The sequence below is a fragment of the Tupaia chinensis genome, unplaced genomic scaffold (genome assembly GCF_000334495.1).
Source record: "Tupaia chinensis unplaced genomic scaffold, TupChi_1.0 Scaffold000259_1, whole genome shotgun sequence".
NCBI classification, from domain to species: Eukaryota; Metazoa; Chordata; class Mammalia; order Scandentia; family Tupaiidae; genus Tupaia; species Tupaia belangeri.
The window spans coordinates 211,653-229,436 of NW_006159739.1; the positions used below are offsets into that span (position 1 = coordinate 211,653).

The 17,784-nt window shown below is 47.1% G+C and overlaps 1 protein-coding gene across 8 annotated transcripts in view; it reads left to right on the forward strand.

Moving 5' to 3' along the window:
* YIPF1 (Yip1 domain family member 1) overlaps positions 1-17,784 on the forward strand; it is a 107,384-nt gene that overhangs the window by 84,439 nt on the left and 5,161 nt on the right. For 7 of the 8 annotated variants that reach the window (XM_027772220.1, XM_006149365.3, XM_006149364.3 and 4 more), the window contains 3 exons: positions 2,886-3,052; positions 3,426-3,608; positions 10,415-10,512. In XM_027772220.1, coding sequence (XP_027628021.1) covers positions 2,886-3,052; positions 3,426-3,608; positions 10,415-10,504 — 440 coding nt within the window. In that variant the 3' untranslated portion in view covers positions 10,505-10,512. The remainder of the gene's footprint in view (positions 1-2,885; positions 3,053-3,425; positions 3,609-10,414; positions 10,513-17,784) is intronic. The other variant, XM_027772221.1, reaches the window with a different exon arrangement.

Below are 17,784 nucleotides of genomic sequence, written 5' to 3' on the forward strand. Positions count from 1 at the left end.
GCCATTATGCTATCTGCTGGCCCCCCCAGCATGGTTTTCAAGACACTGGGTTTGGGACTCGAACCACGGCTGGCCATGTAGGAGTCCGGTGATGTAACCACTGTGACATCCGCTGGCCCCTTTATTTAGGTTTTGATGGCTCTACTCACTGGGAGTCTATTAACACTAATTAAGACGCACCTGGAGCAACGTGGAAACTCGACTTCTGCCAAGCTGGCGCCTGCCCTCTTAGCATCTCTGTTAGCAACGTCTGCACACGGTCAAGGCCTGGAAGGGAGAACGCAGACATGAACGTGTCCTAATGATGGACTTGTGGATGACATTCTTGTTTTAAAACTTCTTTTCTTGTCTAAGTGTTGAGTAGTTAAAAGGAAACAAACAAACAAACAAACAAAAACAGGTTTTAAGGATTTATAGATAACAGTTGCCTCTAAAGGAGAACATTTGTCTTCATAGGAGACTGACCTGTACCACTTTCTCAGGGCCCTGCTTGCTCTCCTGTCAAGAGGCTGTAAGTAGCCTGGATTAGAACACAGGCCCTGAAACCAGACCAGGGGCTTCAAGTTCCATCCAATCACCCACAAGCTTTTATCTTTTTGGTCAAGTTATTTTACTTCTCTTGGCCTCAGCTTCATCAGCAAAAAGGAAATTATAATGGGCCAGCATCTGGATCCTAGTCCTGGACCCAGTGGCTTGAAAAACATGCTGCATGCATGTGCGTACATGCTGAAAAATCTCGAGAGGAGAATGGAGGAGAAGGGATTGCGGTGTGGCCATCCCTGTGGTAGTGGGGATTGATTTCTCACTTTCCCTCTTTCTTTCTGCCCTATGGCAAAAACTAAAAAAAAGAAAAATAATAATATTTCTTTTAAGAGTTATTGTAAGGAACGAAGAGTTGATACATGTAAGAGGTTAGAACAGTGGTTGGTACAGGGAGTACAATAAATATTAAATATTGCTGTGTATGTACACATATGTGTGCATGCCTAGATAGAGATACACGTTTATGTGTGTGTGTGTGAGAGAGAAAGAGAGAGAGAATCCATGTATCCTTCTTTGTTTTCTTCTCCTTTACCTTCTATGCCCATTTTCCCTTCTCCATCGTGAAGTCAGATATGGCTTCAGCCCCACCTTGGTTTGAGTTTGACTCAGAAAATGTTCTTCATGCCCTCAGGTAGCTCCGTGGGTAAAATAGCTCGGGAAGAGACAGGTGATGAATGTTGCTGTGAACATTATGTGTGAACATCTTTATCAGAGGTGTGCATATGTATGCTGATACAGAGAAGGGGTAACTACCATGCCTGAGGATCTGGAAGCTCAAGAGAGTCTTCATCTTTTCTTACCCCCTTTGGGCACCCCAGTGTCAGTGAGTGATGAATGTGTGTGAGTAGGGTGGTCGCTGGTCCTAGCAATAAACATTTTCTCATTACATGTGAAGAGTATGAGTTACCTGCAGAGACAGGCCTACCCCCACCAACTTAGTAATTACTACATTGACCAATTACCTAGCTTCTCTGGTCCTGTTTCCTCATTTCTAAAATGAAGATATAGATTTTATGAAAAAATACATTTATATATTAGTTAGTAGTATAAAAAGCTACATCGTGCATTTATTATTTATCACTGTTCTACTTTGAACAGTTCTTATCTATTATCACTTATTTAATTCCCTTAATAATCTTATAAGGTAGTATAATATTTTTATTTCCATTTTACAGATGAGGAAACTGAGTCAGGAAGTTACAGTAACTTACCACCCAGAGTTACCTTGCCTAGGATTAGAACTCATGGAGTCTGCGTAGAATCTGGGCCCTTGAGGAACATACTCCATTGCCTCTATTAAAGCACTGAATGTGGTGCCTGATGCCCCATAAGTGATCAGTAAGTGGTAGCTACAGTCATAGTAGTAATTCTCTCCCCTTCTCTTGGTTATCCAAGAAAAAGACAACCTGTCAGCAAAACTACCTTTGACTTGATGAGAGAGTTCCCCAATGAAAAAATTGCTCTGGGAGCTAAAAATGTTTTGGACAAATATGTCTTAACCAGAGCCTGACTGTAATTGTTGGGGGTGCCTTTGTTCTTGCAAAGATGCGTTAAGTGGATTACCTGCTGATTCTCACCGAGGAAGGGCTGGTGCCATGGGCTTCGCGGTGCTTTAGCTTTACGATCCTCCACCCAGAAGAGGGAAATGAATCCTCTCGGGCATGCTGCTGCCAGAGAGAGATGCCGTGACGTGCTGAACATCGCTGTGCCGAGGAGCCACTGAATAGCATTTGCACCACAGAGACAGAATTATTTATTTAAGAAAGAAAGGGAAACTGCAGAGTATTTCAAGCAATTCATCAGCGAGCTGGAACTCCCTATTTCAGAGGCAGAAGGAATTCTAAATAGCACACAGAGCAAGTAAATCTGTACCCAGGGCATTTTAATAAATTTGCTAAAGAAATCAGTGTCAGCTCTGGTTATCCTAGAGAAGAGGACATGCTCTTCCAGGGGGATAGTTGGTTTTTATTTGATTGAAATGCTCAGTATATTTAAATCTGGCAGTGTGGCCCTCTGAAGCATTTCAGCCGCATAACTCAGCTGTGTAAGAATAGTGACTGTCAGCGCCTAAATGAATGATAAAAAACATACGAGAGACCATATGTGGTCATCACCACAAAGACAAATATGCTAAAAATGCATGAATTCAGCAAATATAAGTAGTGCCTGCTACGTGTCAGGCACTGTGCCAGGCTCAGGGAATACAGGCCTGTAAGACACGTTGCCAGGGTCCGTCGAAGGAGGCCGGCGTGTTGGGAAATAAGTGCAGTAGGTATTGGACGTGCTCCGGTCGCATGTTAAAGGCATGATGAAGATGAAAACGTGTGTCCTGTCACCCTCAGTGTCCATAGCAGCCACGGTCATCTATGCCTACGCCTGGCTGGTTCCTCTCGCGCTCTGGGGTTTCCTGGTGTGGAGAAACAGCAAAGTTATGAACATCGTTTCCTATTCATTCCTGGAGATCGTGTGCGTCTATGGATATTCACTCTTCATTTATATCCCCACGGCAGTAAGTACCACGCTGACGGAGCGGACTCTCCATTGAAAATTCAGCCCAGATTTCGACTGAGTAGCATTATCTCTAGTACAACCCTCACGTGTCCCTGAAAAATCCCTCCTTGAGTTGAGAGGTTCAGCATGAATGGGGATCTTGCAGCCAAGTGCCGTCACTGGACCTCGAACCCTGAGTTCAGAAAGCTTTCGCCTCAGTCTGCATGCTGGCGGTGTTGCTCCAGCCTGTACTGAAAAGCCAGGGTGGCAGGGTGGCCCAACTGCTGATTGGCTGAGGAGCCTTTGCAGACATATGTGCCTGGAATGAGCAAATATGCCAGTGTGAAATGCCTCCAAAGAACCTCTTCCCTCCTCCTTTTCTCTTCTTTCAGATACTGTGGATTATCCCCCAGAAAGCTGTTCGGTGGATCCTAGTCACGATGGCTTTGGGCATCTCCGGGTCTGTGTTGGCCATGACGTTTTGGCCAGCTGTTCGTGAGGATAATCGGCGGGTAGCCTTGGCCACAATCGTGACAATCGTCTTGCTTCATATGCTTCTATCTGTGGGCTGCTTGGTATGGTTTTTGTTTCTGTCTTCTTCTGGTGTGTTTTATATGCAAATGCTGGGAAAGACCTCGAACTGTTAGACACGATGGTTCTATTAAAACTGACGCCAGGGGCCAGCAGGTGACATGGTGGTTAAGGCACTGGAATTCCCACATGGCCGACTGTGGTACGAGTCCTGGACCTGGTGGCTTGCTTTCTCCCTCTTTCTCTGGCAAAACTCATATGAAAATAATAATAATAACAATAATAATAATAATTTCTTAAAAAAAAAAAAAACTGACTCCATGAGGGACCAACAGGTGGCATGATGGTTAAATTCCCACATGGCCAACCACAGTTTGGGTCCTGGACCTGGCAGTATGAAAATCACACTGAGTGCGAGTGTATGTGTCCCAGATCTTGAGAGGAAAATGGAGAGGGGATTGTGGTGTGGCCATCCCCCCAGGGGTAATTTCTCATTTTACCTTTCTGGTGAGTATCTACAACTTATGGCAAAATCCTAAAAAATAAACAAAAAGCAAAAAAAAAAAAAAAAAACCCACAAAAACTGATTTTGAAATAAGTGTCATTTGAAATGTACTCTCCTAGATGGGAAGTAGTATAATTACAAGAATTCGTAATCTCTGGCTTGTAATCTTTCTTTTTAAACATTTTTATTGATTGATTGTTTTGTTCATGATAGTGTATGCATGCATGTGAGAGAACGAGAGAGAGGAGGACCCTTGACAGGGTCCCGTCATGCCAGGCTCCTCTTTGCCCTGACCTCTGGCTCCTCAGGACTTGAAGCGTGCACGTGTGAGCACCTGGCCCATTTTCAGACCAACCAGGGATCTCAATTTGTGGTCGGCCATATGGCTTCCAGCGCTGCAGTCCAGTGTGTGACTGACTGCCACCAGGCTGGGCCTTGACCTTAGTTCTGTAATCCAGTTAAGATTTGGTGTCTGGCCAGGGGAAGTGTGAGTAGATGAGGTTTATACAGAGGTTGTGGGGCAGGGATGGAAATTCTGCCTTTGGATGCCTTGCTGGTTTTCTGTATATACCTAGAAAAGTTTTTGAAATTTAGTGTCTCAGGGCTGGCAGGTGATATAGTGGTTAAACGTGCTGGACTCCTATGTGGCTGGCTGCAGTTCAAGTCTCCCACCTGGCGGCTTGCTTTCTCACTTTCTCTCTCTGTCTTTCTCTGGTCAAATTAAAACTAATAATAATAATAATAATAATAATAATAATAATAATAATAATTGAAGTTAAATAAAATAATTCCTTAGAAAAATAAACTTAATATTTCAAAGGTAGAAGCTTTAGAATAATGATAAATATGGGAACGTGGAGTTATTTTTAAGGTGAACACATGTAAAATAGTTTTGAGTGGATGTGTTTAGGTGCCTTTTTTAGGGAGAGCATCTACTTTTTTTTTTCTTTTCTTTTCTTTTTGGAGAGATTTTTGCTATAGTGCGCATGCGCTCGCCAGACAGACGGAGAGAGACAGAGAGACAGAAAGTGAGAAATCACCCCCCAGGGGGGATGGCCATGCTGCAATCCCTTCTCCTCCATTCTCCTCTTGGGATCTTGGGCACGCACACACACGTGCCCGGTGTGAGTTTAAGCCACCGGATCCGGGACTCGAACCGCGGTTGACTATGTGGAAGTCCAGCGACATAGCCATTACGCTAACTGCTGGTCCCAAGAGAGAGCATCTGCTTTTGAGTCAGAGAAGCCCAGACCAGCTGTGTCACTCGTCACATGTGTGAGTTTGAGCCTGGTACGCTACTTCTCAGAATCATAATTTCTTTTCTCTTTTCCATCTGTTCTGATCTCTTCTCTTTTCATGCCAGAGAGCATTTACACATGCCAGAGAAAGGGAGAGAGAGCACCCCTCAACAGGTTTGGTCACGCCATAATCCTTTTTCCTCCTTTTCTCCATTATCGGTCTTGTTAGGATCCCGGGGCACACACACATATGCACCCAGCATGTTTTTCAAATTGCCAAGGCTGGGATTTGAACCATGATCGGCCATGTGGATCCAGCTCCCTCTGCACTGTGCTTTGCCACTATGCTGTAGGGCTGGCCTAGTCTTAGTTTCTTAATCTGTAACATGAGTATAGTATTTTTTGCTATATAGTGTTGTTTTGAGACTCAAATGATACATATAAAGTACTTTAACATGGAATATGTCCATCAACGTCCATAAATTGGATTTCTTTCCTTTGCTTCTAAGGAGACATGATTTTCTATTTTCTGTACACATTGGGCACAAAAATGGATGTCTGTGACCTTAACAGGCCCTGGGGCAGGTTTTGTTAGGGAAAAAAAAATGAAAGTCTGAGAATGTTAAAGTCACTGATAAAGGAAAGGATCTCCAATGGGAAGGTGTCTTCTAGCCTTGGAAAATATCCACACAGAGGGTGTCCAGACCCTTGGTTAGGTTTCGTAATTGGGGAGTAAATGTGTCTTCAGCACCATTTGATCTGCAGTGATTTTATAGATGTCTCATTAAATGAATTAATAAGATCCCAATACGTCATCATTAACCGAGTCTCCGAGGAAGTGCCAGTCTGTGAAACACAGAATAGTTTACGTGTACTTTACGTGTGCCTGAGCTTTGAACCTTTGAGATGGACCGTTGGTTGGAGCCACAGCAGAGTGACAGAATTAATTTCTGACCCTGAAGTATGGGTGGGTCTCTTGAAATGCTGCCGTGACTCTGGTTCCCCTCTATCTGCCAACGAGGAATGTCCTTTTCATTGTAATAAGCGCTCTCACCGTAATGCCTCTCGTTGGCATAGTCCCTTCTCTTGTCTGAACTTTTTCTCTTTCTATGCCTGGCTGAGAAGTTGAAGAAGAGAAGGAGAGAAGAGAAAAGCCATAGCCTTGTTCAGTAGAGAGGAACAGGGCAGATGGGGCGGACAGGGGAGCAGGTGATGGTGGCCTTGTTACCATGACAAACTCTTTGTGCTTGGGTCCCATGGCAGGGTCGTTTTTAACTTCTATGCCGTTTACTCTTCTTTTGTGGTAAATGGCACTAAAGTTAGGGTTTACCTGCCCATCTTGCTGCTCGAGAACCTTCTCAGGAGGGTAATTTGGAGGTAGAAGAGCCCTGGACTGGGAAAGGCTCAGCATGGTGACCCTAAGTCCCTCGTATTTCAGAAAGATTCCTAGATTCATGGGCTGCTGTGAGTGCAGCGAGATGGCTGAGAGCCCTTCATGCACTGTGCCACTTCTTCAGGTGTCAGGAAGTTAGTAGACGAGCCAAGGCCAGCCTGCTGCAAAGCCCTCTGCAGGACCTTGCACGAGCAGCCCGTGGTCACACAGGTCAACCCTGGATAAAGCTCAAGGCTTCCGCTCTAAGGGGAGTGCTGGTCAATGGTGCCTCTCACTGGAGCCTTCCCTGTCTCTCCTGAGCTTTTCACCTTTCCATACCAGGATAGAAAGAGGACGGCAGGAGAAAAGGCATTGCCCTGCTCAGTCCTGTAAGAGGAGCAGGGCAGATGGGATGGGCGTGGGGAGGTCAGTGTGAGCTGTAGAACCTCTTCTTGGAGGGGAAGGCGTGGTTTTCTCCTGGAGAAAGGGGAGCCATCCCATGGCCACGTATTTAGCCAGGGTTTTGTTCTCCACACTGGAAATCTCTTCCTCTCTCTCATGGAGGACATGTGCCCTAGGGTTAGGGTTAGAGAAAGAGCGACCCTGAAGTGCAGAGACTTGGGGACTAGTCCCAGCGCCACGCTTCTCTGGACTCCCGCCTCCTCACTTAGAAAAAGGAGCTGATTGTGCTCACCACAGTAACATCTTTATTGTCGCTGCACGGACTAAATGATATTTGGAACATGAGACACATGACAGGTCAGACAAACGGAAGACATTATTGTTAGAAGGGCAGAGAGGGGAATTAGCAGGGGAGTTATTTGAGTGGAGGGGCACCAGCTGGACCAGACAGCGTGGCTCTCTCACTGTCCCGTGGGAGCACACATCGGTGTTTTTGCCTTAGTGCAGTGAAGCATATGACAGCCCACACCTGCTGAGGGCCCCTCGGAGTGCGCCCATGTAATTGATCTCTCAGCGTGTCCTGGATCACACCTGGCAGGGGTGACGAAGGCCACACCCAGAGGTGCATCCTCGACTGGTGTGTTTAGAGATGTGTGAGCTTATGTTCGAGGTGGTTACTGTTGACATTAGAGGGACCTCTGCCCTCTTCCTACAGCGAGAGAGGCGGGTCACTCATCTTGCAGGCCACCACAGTGCCTCGGTCTGAGCTGGGCTTAGCCTAGGTGCCAAGTTGCTGCTATGTTGGGGCGGACAGGAGCAGATCGAAATCCTAGGGGAGACCCAGGGTGGAGCCTTGGGAAGACTTCCTCTTTGAGACTCTGCTGTCTCTTCTTTTTAAAATAAACGTCATATTTTAATTCTATTTTTTCATAAACTTTTAACTTTTTTTTTTTTTGAGAGGTTTTCGCGATAGGGCGCGTGCGCTCGCCAGACAGACAGAGAGAGACATAGAGACAGAAAGCGAGAAATCACCCCCCAGGGGGGATGGCCACGCCGCAATCCCTTCTCCTCCATTCTCCTCTCGGGATCTTGGGCACGCACGCACACGCGCCCGGCGTGAGTTTTTAAGCCACCGGGTCCGGGACGCGAACCGCGGTCGACTATGTGGGAATCCAGCGACATAGCCATTACGCTAACTGCTGGTTCCCATAAACTTTTAACTTTTTAAAAAGATTTTTCCATAGGGCATGTGTGCTTGCCAGAAGAGAAAGACAGAGACAGAGAGAGAGAGAAGGAATGTGAGAAATCATCCCCCTACCTCCACTGCCCGGGGGGGGGTCGGGGATGGCCTTGCCACTATCCTTTCTCCTCCACTCTCCTCTCTGGATTTTGGACACACATGCAACGTGCATGATTTTTCAAGCTGCCAGGTCCAGGACTTGAGCTGTGGCCAGCCATTGGGAGACCCCTCCCACCCCCACTACCTACTGGCCCCAGCTTTCTCTTCTTTAAAATGGAGAGGAAATGGCCTGTAACAAGGTCGTCTAAGAGAAACAATCGACTGAGTCTGGTGCATGGTTGGTGCTCCTGAAATGATAGCTGTGGCTGTTTTTAAGCATCTGTGGAATTAACAAATCATAGAATTAAAGCTTGCCCAAGGAATGGCCTTTAGAAATCATCTTCTCCCATCCTTGCATTTTACCTATCTAGGTAAACTGAGGCCCGCAGGGATGCAGTGACTTGTCTGCAGTCACAGTGTGAGTTAATGGCAGAACCAGGTTTAGAACCTGGGCCTCTTGGCTCATTCTGTCTGGTGAGGGTGTCCTCCTGTGGCCTGGAAGAGGCACTGCTGCATGGTGGGGCCTCATGGCTCCACTCTGCACTGCAAGAGAACCGGAGGAACACAGCCCTGGCAGCGTGGCTTCCATCCCACCCTGTAAGTTAGGGAATGTTCTTTCCCCACCCCAGAAATCAGCTACAGAAGGGGACCCTGGGAAGGAAGCCTTTTAAAAGCATGATAGTGCTCTGGGAATGTGACAACCTAGAGAGCATGTGCCGGAAACTCTGAAAAGGACTGCTGAAGGATGGTGGAACAGGAGTGGTGCGGAAAGCTGCAGCGTGGGGTGTTGCTGCCCCCTGCTGGCTGATAGAGAGCAGAGCCGGTGAAGGTGATCCTTGCCTCTGGTGGCTTTTTAACTTTTTACCCTCTGGTGGCTTTTTAACTTTTTACCCTCTTCAGGCACTGACACCAAGGTGGGGTCACCAGCGTTCAGTGGCCCCTGGCAGACCAAGTGACTTGTCTTTCCTTGGACAGCCAGTGTTCAGGGCTAGTGAGATTGGTATTAGCTGAAGTTGAAAGCGGGGAAGATCCTCCCGGATGTCTTCCCTCCTCCGGCCCCTCCTGGTTTTTGATAGCAGTAACTAAATAGTAGAAGTTGAGGGGAGTGCGTACTGGGTCTCCCACTTCTAAGCCGAAGAATCGTGGGCTGAGCGTGCCTAGCATGTGCCCAGCGCCTTCTTTTCAGGCTCTTTGTAGCAAGCGATGAACTGGCTTAGCAGCAATCTGTTACCCCAGCTGGTTACGCAGTGATCATTGACGTAGTGTGCCAGGCCTTGTGTGAGTTGCTGGTGGCACAGAGATGAACAAGGCTGCAGCCTCCGCCCTAGAGGACAGACCGCATCCTGTAGTGATTAAGAGCTTGCACTTGGGACTCAGACAGTCCTGGCTTGGAGTCCCATCTCCAACACATTATCCACGCGTCCCTGACCAATGACAGTCTCTTGGAGCCTCAGTTTCTTCATCAGTCTAATATGGACAATTGTAACAACTTCAGAGGATCTTTTTTTCTCTTTTTTTTTTCCTCTTTTTTTTTTTTTTTTTTTGAGAGAGATCTTTGCTATAGGACATGTGCACTCGCCAGAGCAACAGAGACAGAAAGCGAGAAATCATCCTCCCAGGGGGATGGCCATGCTGCAATCCCTTCTCCTCCATTCTCCTCTCAGGACTTTGAGCACGCACGCACACACGCCCAGCATGAGTTTCAAGCCTCTGGGTCCAGAACTCAAACCATGGTCGACTATGTAGGAGTCCAGCGACCATTACACCATCGGCTGGTCCCAAGGATCATTGTTAAGTCATGTGGTACAGTAAGTGCTCAGTAAAAAATAGCTAGATTCAAACAGGTGCTCATGAGATGGTTGTCACTGCACGTGATGACAAATCAGCGGGGTACCAGGGACCACGGGAACTCAGAAGTACTCCTTGTGTGGAGTGAAGAACAACACTCACCCAGACAGCTTTTTAACTCTCCTTGGGGGTCTCTTTTACTACAGGCCTACTTTTTTGATGCCCCAGAGATGGACCACCTCCCAACAACTGTAGCTACTCCAAACCAAACGGTTGCAGCAGCCAAGTCCAGCTAACGAGAAAAGTAAGCGGTTGTATATTTTTATCTTCTAGCTATGTGGTGTCGTAAGAATGGACAGGCGAGGCCGTTCTGTTACCGTTAGCATCATGAACAGAGAGGGCCAGATGCTTCATCTTCCTGTGTAGTTCAGTGTGGGCATGTGCACATCTGTGTACGTGTGTCCCTCTGGTTAAAGGCTTCCGTTTGGACATGCACATGGTAGTGGCCTTATAGAAGTGGGGGAACATGAGCTCTTAGGCCCTTCTGTAAGAGGAGCTCCTGCCTTTGGTCCCAGCCTCCTCTCCTGTCTCCTTCCGTTGTCCTCTCCACTGGCAGGATATGAGTTTGTTCCATCCCATAAAGTCCTGGTGGTTTTTCTAGCATCTCTGTGACTTCTCAGGCCAGCCTCAGACTCTGAGTTTGGCCCCCTCATAGGGTTCTCCAAAGCTTACGAATTTTCATGCCTCGTTTGTTCTCAGGGCCTCCTCGGTGATCCTACTGTCAATGGTTAGCTCCTTGGTTAGCATGTGGGAGAAAAACCCAACTCCAAGGCGGTTTCTTGCTGCTCCGTCCCTCCTCCGTTTACCAAGGCTGCAGTGCCGGGCTTCCTGCCATCTTCGGCACAAGTCATGCTCCTGCATTTGCCGTTCTGGTGTCTGGAATAGTCTCTCCCCTAACAATCATCACTTACCTCGTGATACTTTGCAGTAGACACCACTCTCTTATGGTGCTTGAAACACTGTTGACTGTTTCTGTGTCCATCTGACTATCCACTATTCTCTGGGTCATTTATTCATGTATTCATTCACAAAGTTTGCTAGTGTGTCTCCCCAGTGAGACTCAGCTCCACGAGAACAAAGAATGGGTGTTATTCCGTCTCCTCGTTGGGCACCACAGGATGCCTGCTATACAACACGGGTGCCCAGTCAGTGTTTGTGGAACGAATGGCTGAACCTGCTCTCTGCGTGTGATCTACTTGTGAGCCAAGGACCTTTACTCTGTTTATAATCACAGGCTGCCCTTTCTGTACAAGCTACATTTTCCCAGAGCAGGGGGACATGTGCAAAGGCTAGGCCTCTGGAGTCAAAGTATGTGGGTACTTCAAAAAGTTCACGGAAGGGGCCGGCAGGTGGAATGGTGATTGGGGCACTGGACTCCCGCATGGGTAACAACAGTTTGAGTCCTGGACCTACTAGCTTGCTTTCTCACTCTCTCCCCTTCTCTTTGGTCAAATTGAACAATAATAAAAATAATAATAATAAATTACTCTTTTAAAAAATAGTTCATGGAGGAACCAGCAGTTAGCGTAATGGCTATGTCGCTGGACTCCCACGTAGTCGACCGCGGTTCGCGTCTCGGACCCGGTGGCTTAAATCTCACGCTGGGCGCGTGTGCGTGCATGCCCAAGATCCCGAGAGGAGAATGGAGGAGAAGGGATTGCGGCATGACCATCCCCCCTGGGGGGTGATTTCTCGCTTTCTGTCTCTATGTCTCTGTCTGTCTGGCGAGCGCTCGCGCCCTATAGCGAAAACCTCTCCAAAAAAAAAAAAAAAGTTCATGGAAAAATGGGATCAAAGTGTGAATATATTTTGGTACTAAAACTAAAACTCTATGCAGAGTTTTATCATAATATGCATTTTCTATAAACTTTTTGAAGACCCCCCCTATAGAATTAATATTAAGTCCAGCCCTAACAGCGACTGGCAGTGAGTGCTCTGTAGACAAGGTGCTTACTTTCCTTGAGTGTCAGCTGACTCGTCAGGTGACCCAACTATATTATAAGGTTGTAGTGAAGATTAGCAGTAATGTTTCTCAAGGCTCCTGGCACATATTTAAGGTGCTTATTCATAGAATCTAAGCTCCTACTCCCTTAGAGTAGAGCAGTAATTAGCATTGCAAACCGGTGGGCCAGCTGGTGGTGTAGGCAAGCTGTATCCATGGCTGACAGTGCACTGGGCACGTGTGCATGCAGTCCGAAAATCCTGAGAGAAGAATAGAGGAGAAGGGATTATGGTGTGGCCACCTGTCCTGAGGGGTGATTTTTCTGCCCCCTCCAACCCTGTCTCTCTCTGGTGGGTACACATACCCTATAGAGAAATTATTAAAAAAAGTTAGTGGTTCCCACTGGCTTCACCTTGACCCTTTGTTTCCTTTGTGTGAAACAAATGGGATTTCTGTCTGAGCTGAGGAATTCAGGTTGCAGTGGCCCTGACCAGTGGGACGATAGGGAGCTGCTATACAACATCACAGTCCACCAAGTTCCCTGCTTCCTCTCCGCTCATGGACGTGTGATGTTAGAACAAAAGAAGGTCAAAGCCCTTGGGCTGAGTATGAGCTTCCCTCCTCATTTTCCAATAAGAAAACTGAGGCCGCAAGAAGGCAGAGCTTTGCCTAAAGCCATCCTAGAGTTTGGTAGCAAACTATCGTGTATCATATTTCATTTTACAAGACATTTTTCATATCACTTTCACATTGTCTGGCCGGACCAGCCCCATCACCCCTATCGTACGGATGAGGAGGCTGGGCTTAAGCCAGAGATGGCTGAGAGCACCGACTTCTCGCAGGCAGAACTGGGATGCAAATGCAGGTCTTGAGGAATCAGTTATTTTTTCACCTTCCCTTTTTTTTAAACTTCTAAAATTCATAGGCTCTCACTGCTGCCCTTTGGCTGTTTTTTGGAGCCTTTCTTTACTGGTCCAGAGGTGCTTTAGTTCAGATCTTCATACTTCTCTGCTGGCTTGTCCTGTCAATTGAGATTTCGAGTATCAAATTTATTATCTAGTGCAGCCTAGCAATATTACCACAAATGCACATTTTCACAATTTAGGTGGGGCAGGAATCTGGGAATAACTTAGGTTGTTCCTCTCCTTCAGCTTTCCTCATAAGTCTGCCAAGTGTCGGCCAGAGTTGCATTCTCATCTGAAAACTAGGCTGGGGAAGGCTCTTTCTCTCAACTCACATGGTTGGTAGCTGGATTCACTTCCTGTGGCTTGTGGGAACAAGGTCTCCTTGCTGGCTGCCCTGGGTTCCTTGCCGCGTGCTCTTCATCTGATCACTTACATCGTCAAAGCCATAAATAGAGGGTCTGTTAGCAAGATGGAAGTTATTTCTCATATAACACAAACACGGCAAGTGGCAGCCATCACCTTCGCGATGTTTTGTTGACTAGAAGCCACACACAGGTTTTACCCACACTCAGGAGGGCGGGAACACTGGGAGACAGGGATCAGTGGAGGCCTTTTTTTTTGAGAAATATTTGCTATAAGGTGTGTGCACTTGCTGGAGAGACGGAGAGATAGAAAGTTAGAACTCATCCCTCCGAGGGGACAGTCACACTGCAATTCCTTCTTCTCCTGGGATTTTGGGCACATGTATATATATGCCTGGCATGAGTTTTAAGCCTCTGAGTCTGGGGCTCGAACCACAATTGACTACGTGGGAATCCAGCGATGTAACCATTATACTAACTGCTGGTCCCCCATTGGAGGCTATTTTAAGAGTCTCTGCTAAAGTCAGCAGGTGGCATAGTGGTTAAGGTGCTGGACTCCCACATGGTTTGACTATCGTTTGAGTCCTGGACCTGGCAGCTTGCTTTCTCACTCCTGCCCCCCAGTAAAATAAATAATAATAATAATAATAAAAAGTAAATAAAATGGAATAAAATAATTCTTTAAAAAAGAGAATCTAAGGACCTGCAGTTGGTGTAACAGCTATGTCGCTGGACTCCCATGTAATCGACTGCAGTTCGAGTCCTGGACCCGGTGGCTTAAACTCATGCTGGGGGCGTGTGTGTATGCCCAAGATCCCAAGAAAAGAATGGAGGAGAAGGGACTGTGGCATGGCCATCCCCCCTGGGGCGTGATTTCTTGCTTTCTATCTCTCTCTCTGTCCTTCTGGCAAGCGCACATGCCCTATAGCAAAAAAACTCTCCCAAAAAAATAGTCTCTGCCTTAAGTACAGACCAGTGCTGTATGTATATTTGAAGTATCTGCACATACTGTGTGGGGTGTCAACCCATATAGAGACTGTTCAAGCTTCATTCCTGATTTTTTAATAAAATATAAATACAAGTTCAACTATCATTATTACTGTTTTAGGAGCCCACTCCCTTCACATGAGCACATGGTAGCTCGTATGCTTTCCAGTTTAATGGTCTGCATGCTTGTTCAGCTCATCCTGCAGATGGGCCACACTGACTGCGGGCAGAGAAGGCCTCAGGCAGGGCGAGTCTCTTCCTTAGACTGACGTCCGTGGGGAGGGACCGTCTTACTTGACTTGGGCTCCCCAGTGCCTCCTCAAATGATCGTCTGGCACAGACAGAGCAAGTGCTCAGTTCATGGGTGGGTGGCTGTGGCCTCTGGTGGGATGAAGGCAGAAGTTAAGCTGTGAGCTTTTGCCAGAGGCTCCTCGGCTCATGAGCTCCGGGTCATCATTTATTCTGTCACTGACACATTTATTGAGGCTACTGTGTGACCTCTGTGGGCCAGGCATTGTGGATCTAGAAAATCAGATCGTTTCTGCCTTGGAGCCTCAGTCTGATGGGGACAACAGCTGGACAGGTAAGGACCGTGTTGTGCGAGCAGTGCCACAGACTGCGTGTCCGCTGAGCGCTGTGGAGACACAGGAAGGAGTGACTCTGTTGGCCCGAAGGAAAGCTTCACAGAGGGAGGGAGTCATGTCTGAGCTGGGTCCTGAGGGTTGGTAGAAGCAGTCTGTTACTTATTGTAAAACAGTGTGATCAGCTTCCCTGGCTTTGGGGAAGGCGAAGTGATAGACCCTTCAGTGGGCCAGGGTGACATGATGCAGCTCTGTGTCACCGAAAACGAGGGACTCTGAGCCCACTGAAGAGGCGTGGAGATGGGGAGCACACGGCAGCCTGCCTCTCGTTCTCTCTCTTTTGACCAGAATATCCAACATCACCCTGGTGAGGGGCCCTCTCATCCTGCTCCCGAGCTAGCTGGACCTTCAGTGCCCTCCTTACATCTTGGTTGTAAAAGCCCAAAAGCAAGTGTCCCAGGTGCTGTAACCCTTCAGAGAGTCACAGCAGCTCTGGGAAGAGCCTGGCCCTCTGGGCCCTGAAGGTCTCACCTGCTAATTTACACAGATGTGATACCTTTGGGCTTTGCTCAGATCTGTAAACTTGGGCATCAGTGCCTCCATCGGGTGTCAGGTCTCCAAATGAGATAGTGACAAACAACTTCTTTGCAGCCTCCCTGGCAGAAGCATCAATCGCTTTGCCAATAAGAGGGGCTGTCCAGAGCCCAGGGCGCTGCAGATTGATGAGCTAGCTGGGCTTTCTACTGGCACCTCTGGACTCCCAGCTTTCACTGAGAAAGAATGGCCTCTAATATCACCGATAACCTTCCCCATGTAAATCTGTTCTTTGGAAGGTTTAGCTTAAAATGGATTCCCGAGAGAGCATTAACCTCTTCTCTTCCTGGAATCCCAGAATCATAGAAAAGCCTCCAAGTATTGTAATCAGGAGACCGTCCCTATATAAGCCACTGAAAGAGTATAAAGAATATCTAGCTTCCTTCCTCCGTTTTTAATGAACTTACCAGTGAGGGCCAGTTCCAAATTTCTTTTAGGAGCCAAGACCCTGGGCAACCCTGGAAACTGTACCCAGGAAGCCTTGCTTTGGCTTGAGGACTGGAGTAGCTGAAGGACTGCATCCAGTCTGGGGCTGCCTTCCCAGAAGCGGTGACAAGTGGGTCTGTCCAGAGGAGGTGGCCAGCAGCTGATTATACTGCCAAGTGATAAGGGCTTTACTCAAAGATGAACAAAGAGCTTCTGGAAAGGCCTTTGTAATTAAACCCCTCCTGATTTGATACACAGGGTTTGTATACAATTATCCTTTCACTCCTGTCGAGACTATTCATTTCACAAGCCAGAGGAACAAACCCTTTTACTGGGTTTATACATCAGTTCTTTTATTCTGAAATCAGCTTTAACTCAGTGGTTAATCCTCTTTAACACAGCATCCGAGCCCGTGATTTCACACCACAGCTGACGCTGTTTCCAGCAGCCCCGATTCCATGTCTGACATGTCCCTGCCTAGAGAATCCATTTTCAGTTTCTGGGTTCTTTCTCAATTTCCTCCCTTACCGCCTTTTTTTGAGGTAGATTGGGAGGAGCTGGGATGGCAAGCAGGTCAACACAGTTACTTTTTCTTTTTGTGAGAGAGATTATTGCTGTAGAATATGTGCACTCACCAGATAGATAGTAAAAAGATCACCCCCCCCCACCCCACCCTGCCACGGGAATGCACACCACCCCGTCTCTTCTCTTCCATTCTCCTTTCGGGATTTAGGGCATGCACGCACTTGGGCCTGGCGTGATTTTCAAGCCACCTGGTCTGGGACTTGAGCCGCAGTTGGTTATGAGGGAGTTAAGTGCCTTAACCACTATTCCACCTGCTGGCCCCTAACATGATCACACTTTATTCTTTTTTAAAATGTATTTTAGTGAGGGAACCAGCAGTTAGCGTAATGGCTATGTCGCTGGATTCCCACGTAGTCGACTGCGGTTCGTGTCCTGGACCCGGTGGCTTAAAACTCACGCCGGGCGCATGTGCGTGCGTGCCCAAGATCCCGAGAGGAGAATGGAGGAGAAGGGATTGTGGCATGACCATCCCCCCTGGGGGGTGATTTCTCGCTTTCTGTCTCTATGTCTCTCTCTGTCTGTCTGGCGAGCGCATGCGCCCTACAGTGAAAATCTCTCAAAAAAAAAAATTTTATTTTAGTGGAAAATTTTAAACATAGACAAAAATAGAATATATAGTAAATGTAGACTATCCATTGTGTGCTAATCAGGTACTAATTGTTTTATACTAATTTTATCAACACTTCTCAAATCTTATTTTATCCATGCACTCATAATTTTTAAAAAAGAATGATTTTATCTAGCTTTATTTCAATTTGACTAGAAAAGGACAGAGAGAGGGAGAGAGAAAGTGAGAAGGGAAGCCTCCAGGTCCAGGACTCGAACCATGGTTGGCCATGTGGGAGTCCAGCGCTCTCAAGTCTTGGTCCCGGAGGCTTGAGAAACATGCTTGGCACATGAATGTGCATGCCCAAAATCCTGAAAGGAGGGAGATGAAGGAGAAGGGGTTGTGGCATGACCATGCTCCACGGAGAGTGCTTTCTCTCTCTCTTTCTGTGTCTTTCTCTGGCAAGTGCATGTGCCCTCTAGCAAAATTAAAAGAAGAAAAAAAAGATTGAAATTCTTTGAAAATAGAACCACAATAGCAAAATCACATTTGAAAAAGAATCCTTTTTTTGTGTGGGCGTTGGCAGT